This window comes from Chanodichthys erythropterus, chromosome 21, assembly GCF_024489055.1.
Source record: "Chanodichthys erythropterus isolate Z2021 chromosome 21, ASM2448905v1, whole genome shotgun sequence".
In the NCBI taxonomy this organism is placed as follows: Eukaryota; Metazoa; Chordata; class Actinopteri; order Cypriniformes; family Xenocyprididae; genus Chanodichthys; species Chanodichthys erythropterus.
The window spans coordinates 26,469,993-26,478,140 of record NC_090241.1 but is presented as its reverse complement, the minus strand read 5'-3'; the positions used below and the strand labels follow the sequence as shown (position 1 = coordinate 26,478,140).

At 36.1% G+C, this 8,148-nt stretch overlaps 1 protein-coding gene across 1 annotated transcript in view; it reads right to left on the bottom strand.

The window, feature by feature from the left end:
- eno1b (enolase 1b, (alpha)) overlaps positions 1 to 2,443 on the bottom strand; it is a 5,296-nt gene extending 2,853 nt beyond the window's left edge. The window contains exons 1-5 of the mRNA XM_067374706.1: positions 2,301 to 2,443; positions 1,450 to 1,538; positions 1,245 to 1,340; positions 507 to 565; positions 336 to 405 (exon numbers count right to left, since the gene is read on the bottom strand). Coding sequence (XP_067230807.1) covers positions 336 to 405; positions 507 to 565; positions 1,245 to 1,340; positions 1,450 to 1,534 — 310 coding nt within the window. The 5' untranslated portion in view covers positions 1,535 to 1,538; positions 2,301 to 2,443. The remainder of the gene's footprint in view (positions 1 to 335; positions 406 to 506; positions 566 to 1,244; positions 1,341 to 1,449; positions 1,539 to 2,300) is intronic.
- Between the last annotated feature and the right edge of the window lie 5,705 nt (positions 2,444 to 8,148).

Genomic DNA, 8,148 nt, shown 5'->3' with positions numbered 1-8,148 from the left:
TATTATGACATATAAAAAACAGAAAGTTTAGAAAAACAACATTTATTTTAAATAAATGTAATATTATAAATGTCTTTATTGCATTGTTGCTGAATAAAAGCATTAAAAAAAAAAAAAAAAAAATATTACTGGCCATACATTTCTGAATGGTAGTGTAAATACATTACAGGGGTGTAAGAAACTTAAAAAACAAAAAAACAAAAAAAAAAAAAAGGAAAAACATCTACCTATGCCACATAGGTTAGGAACAAACATTAAAAGAGGAAGCGGTTTTATTGTAAAGCACAAGTACTTTTCTACTGTTAATGTGTAAACATGTAAATATTATGATTTACACTTATTATCAGTTCCGTCCAGTTCCAGCATGAACTGGTCAATCTTTTCTTGCTCAACGACAGGAATTTCCTATGTGACAGATAGAAAGACAGCAAGACAGACAAAAAAATCATTACCAATCCAACAAATTACCATTTACAACACTGGTTTTATTTTGATTCAATACTCACCTGGCTGATCAGGGCAGGTGCAATAGTTTGGTTCACATGCTCAACAGCCTTTGATACGCCTACATTACACAGAAAAAGATGACAGATATAAGCAACATAGTACAAGCGCAAGTTATTGTGGATTGTATGGTGCAGAAATTAGACACATGCACATCTCAACATTCCCTTGCTTAGTTTAGTTGCTACTTAGTTTAGTTGCTACTTAGTTTAGTTGCTACTTAGTTTAGTTGCTCACATTCTTGTGTGGTTTGTAATGTCAGGCAAGCGATTGCCATAAACAATCTGCTCATAGGAAATCTATTCCATGCAAATATTGCACACTAAATCATTTTGAAGTACCACAGTAAAGTTCCTTGAATTATTCACTGATGTGAATCACATGCATAAGCATTTCAGAAAGTACATAGTACATAATTCAAGTCACACAATATGACACTGGGTTGAATGTGTCATGCAAATTCAGACCCATCAAACAAACAACAACAAAACCGCTTTCTCACTTGTTAACTTGGTATCTGTTAACGCAAGGCTGAACCAATTATTCAGTACATTTAATAAGTTCTCCTTCCCAATCTAATAGAGAAAAACGTAGCTGGGAAAAGAAAAACAGTCCTTTGTGTTCAGTAAATAAATCCAGCTCAACAAGTCTTGGTTATTTCCAAAACAATTTACAATAAATTCTGTAAGACCAGATTCAATAATTTTAAATTCATTAGAGACATGAAAAAGCAGAGTTACCTTTGCCCAGGTAACGTGACTTATCGTTGTCTCTTAGTTCCAGTGCTTCATAGATTCCAGTAGATGCTCCACTAGGCACAGCAGCTCGAAACAAACCTGTTTCAAAACCAGCAGATTAGTATTTGTTCTGCTTGTAATCTCAGTACACTGAACCATCTCCATTTTCAGTAATCTGGTGTTTGATTTGGAAAGAAACATCAATAACCTTTCTCGGTGTAGAGGTCCACCTCTACAGTGGGGTTGCCCCTCGAATCAAAAATCTCACGAGCATGTATCTTCAGGATAGACATGTTCCTAAAAAAAAAAATAGTAAAGAAAGAGCAATCAGCTTCTGTCGAAATAGGTATCTAACCACACATCTAAAGGAGATTTCAAGGAAACCTGAGAACACCATCTGCTGTACACAGTAATACTACTGACCCACAGGGTCACTTTGTCAAATCCTCTTGCCTGCTATTAGGCCTGATCATTATTGAAGGGAAACATCTGCATAAATTAATCCACATCTCTTTCAAGCAAATACATGACTAATATCTTTCAAAATGCACATTGTGTATTGAAGATTGTGCTATCTCTTGTGGCATCATGAGAAGCTCAGGTCTAATTGGATTAGCAGCTGTCACTCTATGGCCATTATGCTGTCAACAGAAAACAAAAAGCTTACTGAACGTTTTTGCATAACAAAAATATCACAGTTTTATTTGTTCAGCTGTTCATTATTATGAGCGACAATCAAACTCAGTCATTTCCTTCCTGAAATCGGATTTTTTCCTCGTATAGTTTGTTCTGCAAATATTTAATCTCATTACAGTGTGTGAACATGAGTGGGCGTGATGGAAAGCACGACTCATCACGGCCCTCATTGTCACGTGCTTATTCATGGTGACTCTCATCCATCCAGCACTTTATTAGCGTCACTCTCGAGACTGTCTAAATAGTAGCGTACTGGATATTAACGAAAAAGCTTGATTACAATATAAAACATATGTGATTTTAGCTAAAGAGATGGTCAAAATTAAGCGGATAGTTCAAAGTTTATAATACAATGCTTCTTACCTCAGCGAAACGGTATAATTAAAGCGCAAGATGAAGAAATCAGGCTCTTATTCAAGTTCACACTCAAAGCTGGCGGATCTGTCTGGTTAGGAGAGCTCAGTGTGTGCTCACTCTCGGCTAAAACTCACCCATAGGGGGAGATTACAGAAATCACTTGGCTAGAACGGCTGTTGTCTTGAAACAGGAGTTATGGAAATGGGCGGGGCTTCACGGGCAGGATGTTGCCCAATCGGTCTTTGTCAGGTGACGTCACACTCGTGAAAACCGAAGTGCATTATGGGTGTCGTCGCCATTTCTGAGGTATCCAAACAATCTCTGTATCAGTGCAGAGTTGTTTCTTCTTTGGCTACTTTTCATTGTAAAAATGGCACACTTTTGTTGTGTGAAAAGCTGCAATAATATGTCCCACGATAGAAAATGTCAAAAACTTTACTACGAGATTAGATTTAGTCGGTTTCCTACTTGAAAAAAGGCTGTACGGAGAGTATGTAACGTTAGAGGCAATAACAGAGGCGCCGGATCGCACGGGTTGCCGCGGTGAGACGCAAAACATCACTTTCGTCAAGATATCTCCATTCAAGTATGTTTGCTTTCTACATTTCACAAAGGTAAGTTAGAGGTTTCTGTTTTCTAAAGTAGAAAACGTTATAGCAACGCATTGTTTTGGATTGTATGTGCTATGAAACAAGTCAATTTAAACTGAATCCCTTTACTTGAATATGTCTACATTTTATTTTTCTTAATTTTGCTACAGCATTTTTATACTTAAGGTACGACATTTTTGCTCTGTATCTATATACTGATTCTAATTTTCTGACTACTTTTTACAGCTGTGGTCTGTGGACCTTTTCATTTCATTGCAGATCAGCCTGCTTAAAGATTATGGAGACTGACCCCAACTGGACACCATCCCTCCCTACATTAAGGCCACATCAGCATTAAACACAGGCTGTGTCTCAATCAGCTCCCTAGTTCATTAGTTAGGGCACTGATCAGGACGGTCTCAGTCACAAAATTTGTATACACAATATACTGATTCAAGAGCTCAGAGCTGATTGAGATGCACACACAGACACTAAGGAAAAACAATCCAGTCAGCTACTTGGGTAAAGTTGGTTTTATATTTGCACATTCAGACTTCTGATAAATTCAGACTTTCCAATAAATATGCAATAAATTAATGTTTGCGAATTTTAAGCAGCGACATGATATTGACGACCAACGATTGTCAACTTATAACATTTTTCACAGTCGATCAAAATAGGCAAGTATTGTTTAATGGCATATTTACTTGTGAATGTCCACTGAATGTCCAATGTAGTGTGATCGGTCTTTGTCAGACACGTGATTTTGTTGTGTGTGACGTCACCGCGGCGCCATATTTGTGGTATCCCTGCTGACTGTGAGAATGAAAGAGATTACACGAGTTGAGATAACAAGCAAATAACTCGCAAATATGAAGAAGCACAAGAACAAAGTTAAAATTTCATATCGCGATAAACTCACCAAAGATGCCAGGGACCGTTATTTGGAGAAATTTCCATCCATTCATAACATAGATCTGTACGAACTGACTGCAGTAAGTTGGAGTGCTACTGACCCCGCATTGCTACCTAAATCATCATACTTAAATATTGTTAACTGTCTTGTTTATGGCATAAACGCATAGTGAACAATTTAAAAACTATAAATCCCTCGAAGCTCACAGATATTTCACTAATGGGTGCAGGATTTATTTATGTTCTGAAGGAAGGACTGCGATAACACAGTATAGTAACGATAATGATGATGATGTCGTGTTAACTACCGTATATAACAAGTGCATGATTAAGGATGGTTTAGTATTATCAGGAAGAATTTTGAACTAATACTACCCTTTTTTTCATGCATTTTTTTCTTTATTGCATTAAGTACATAAACCAATGTATAACACTATAAACATTGTTCCAATAAACAAGGCATCATCAGAGATGTATGTAGAATTTAATAGTGTATTTTATTACAGTACATTCTGATATAGTATACCTTTTAGAGCCAAAATAATTTGTAAATTATTGTCCTCCATCTACCTCTGTGTTGTCTGGGTCAATGACATTATGAGTCTTTTTTTTTTTTTGTCCAAAAGCCTTAATAATAAAAACAAAGATATGTCATGCAAGTTAAATATCTGATTTACAGATTGTGTATATTATTAATTATCCTGTTAATACTATAAGTGCATATAACATAAATCTACAAATCACCCTGAAAAATTTAATTATACATGCTTTATTGTTCATGCAAGACTGGATAAAGCATCAGCACATTTTTACACAACAATTCTACAAAAGATTCAAACATGCGCAGAGGCACAAAAAAAAAAAAATTGTAATAACGCCATAAAGGTTCCCAGGTTTGGCAGACCCGTATAGTACATTAACATCATCATCTCCAAAACAAACATCAGACATCCTGTACATATCAAGTCGGTTTACTTCTGCACATGCAGATCACCATCTCCTCCAGCCTCCTGCATCTTCTCAGTGTGAAGATGATCACTCTCTCCAGCCTGATGGACCATAGTGTTAGCTGACTAACTTGGGTAAAGTTGGTTTTATATTCGCACATCCGTATTCAATAGCCTTGTTAATCACACTACATTGGACATTCAGTGGACATTCACAAGTAAATATGTCATTAAACAATACTTGCCTATTTTGATTTACTGTGAAAAATGTTATAAGTTGACAATCGTTGGTTGTCAATATCATGTCGCTGCTTAAAATTCGCAAACATTAATTTATTGCATATTTATTGGAAAGTCTCAATTTATCAGAAGTCTGAATGTGCAAATATAAAACCAACTTTACCCAAGTAGCTGACTGGATTGTTTTTCCTTACATCTGTGTGTGCATCTCAATCAGCTCTGAGCTCTTGAATCAGTATATTGTGTATACAAATTTTGTGACTGAGACCGTCCTGATCAGTGCCCTAACTAATGAACTAGGGAGCTGATTGAGACACAGCCTGTGTTTAATGCTGATGTGGCCTTAATGTAGGGAGGGATGGTGTCCAGTCAGGGTCAGTCTCCATAATCTTTAAGCAGGCTGATCTGCAATGAAATGATGAAAAGGTCCACAGACCACAGCTGTAAAAAGTAGTCAGAAAATAAGAATCAGTATATGGATACAGAGCAAAAATGTCGTACCTTAAGTATAAAAATGCTGTAGCAAAATTAAGAAAAAAATGTAGACATATTCAAGTAAAGGGATTCAGTTTAAATTGACTTGTTTCATAGCACATACAATCCAAAACAATGCGTTGCTATAACGTTTTCTACTTTAGAAAACAGAAACCTCTAACTTACCTTTGTGAAATGTAGAAAGCAAACATACATGAATGGAGATATCTTGACGAAAGTGATGTTTTGCGATCACCGCGGCAACCCATGCGATCCGGCGCCTCTGTTATTGCTTCTACATACTCTCCGTACAGCCTTTTTTCAAGTAGGAAACCGACTAAATCTAATCTCGTAGTAAAGTTTTTGACATTTTCTATCGTGGGACATATTATTGCAGCTTTTCACACAACAAAAGTGTGCCATTTTTACAATGAAAAGTAGCCAAAGAAGAAATAACTCTGCACTGATACAGAGATTGTTTGGATACCTCAGAAATGGCGGCGACACCCATAATGCACTTCGGTTTTCACGAGTGTGACGTCACCTGACAAAGACCGATTAACAAGGCTATTGAATACGGATGTGCGAATATAAAACCAACTTTACCCAAGTCAGTCAGCTGACACTATGGTCCATCAGGCTGGAGAAAGTGATCATCTTCACACTGAGAAGATGCAGGAGGCTGGAGGAGATGGTGATCTGCATGTGCAGAAGTAAACCGACTTGATATGTACAGGATGTCTGATGTTTGTTTTGGAGATGATGTTAATGTACTATACGGGTCTGCCAAACCTGGGAACCTTTATGGCGTTACAATTTTTTTTTTTTTTTTTTTTGTGCCTCTGATTCCAGACGCAACAAATACAAATTTCAAATGCTTCTGTGAACCTTAATATACCTCAGATTTGGTCTGCCTGCACAACACTTCTAATGTTTCCCCTGAGACGGTATACAGAACATTCAATGAAACTGTGTCATATCTATGCAAACCTGAAGCTTTCAGCTGTATGGGCATACAGAGATGATTTGCACAGAAATATGTCTCCTTTGTTTAAATACAGAGTAGCAGAGATTACTGACTGTTTTGAGATTTTCACAGAGAAACCATCCAATCAGCGCATGTTTGAATCTTTTGTAGAATTGTAGTGTAAAAATGTGCTGATGCTTTATCCAGTCTTGCATGAACAATAAAGCATGTATAATTAAATTTTTCAGGGTGATTTGTAGATTTATGTTATATGCACTTATAGTATTAACAGGATAATTAATAATATACACAATCTGTAAATCAGATATTTAACTTGCATGACATATCTTTGTTTTTATTATTATTAAGGCCTTTGGACAAAAAAAAGAAAAAGAAAAAAAAAGACTCATAATGTCATTGACCCAGACAACACAGAGGTAGGTCTAAAAGGTATACTATATCAGAATGTACTGTAATAAAATACACTATTAAATTCTACATACATCTCTGATGATGCCTTGTTTATTGGAACAATGTTTATTGTGTTATACATTGGTTTATGTACTTAATGCAATAAAGGAAAAAAAATTCATGAAAAAAAGGGTAGTATTAGTTCAAAATTCTTCCTGATAATACTAAACCATCCTTAATCATGCACTTGTTATATAGTTAACACGACATCATTATCGTTACTATACTGTGTTATCGCAGTCCTTCCTTCAGAACATAAATAAATCCTGCACCCATTAGTGAAATATCTGTGATCTTCGAGGGATTTATAGTTTTTAAATTGTTCACTATGCGTTTATGCCATAAACAAGACAGTTAACAATATTTAAGTATGATGATTTAGGTAGCAATGCGGGGTCAGTAGCACTCCAACTTACTGCAGTCAGCTCGTACAGATCTATGTTATGAATGGATGAAAAATTCTCCAAATAACGGTCCCTGGCATCTTTGGTGAGTTTATCGCGATATGAAATTTTAACTTTGTTCTTGTGCTTCTTCATATTTGCGAGTTATTTGCTTGTTATCTCAACTCGTGTAATCTCTTTCATTCTCACAGTCAGCAGGGATACCACAAATATGGCGCCGCGGTGACGTCACACACAACAAAATCACGTGTCTGACAAAGACCGATTTGGTCGAATTTAACGTAATTTATAAAAAATTAACTCCAATATTTTAACACTTTACTATGTGTTCTCAGTTTAACGAGTATTAAGTTTTGCATCGTTATTATTTATGTATAAATTATTGTCCAGACCGCTACCGAAGGGGACGGTGTTATCACGTGTTAGTTGTTACTTTTCTCAACGCTGCCTAGTCTTGACCAATCACAGTCGTTTGATGATTTAAAATAATAGCAATTGATTTGAATTTTTTTTTTTCATCTAAATGGCAGATAAACATCTCTTGGATTAATATATTTACTGTTGTTTAAACGATTATGCTTTTTAAGTGTAAAAATGTCTTCAATATGATAAAATCTACCAGAGATTTGAATGCAGCTCAATGGAGAATTCGGCTTCATGAGCAGACATGCGCTCCCTTGAGGAAGACAATTTTGTCTCAGAGGAAAAGGTGAGGAAAGGGCCTAGAAACATTTTCCACCCGATGGCGAAGATGAAATGATGGAGAAAGTTGTAGTCCTTTCTCCAGCAATTCAATATACAATCTTTTTCAGAATAAATTATCTGCTTAGTACTAGTAGGCTATGC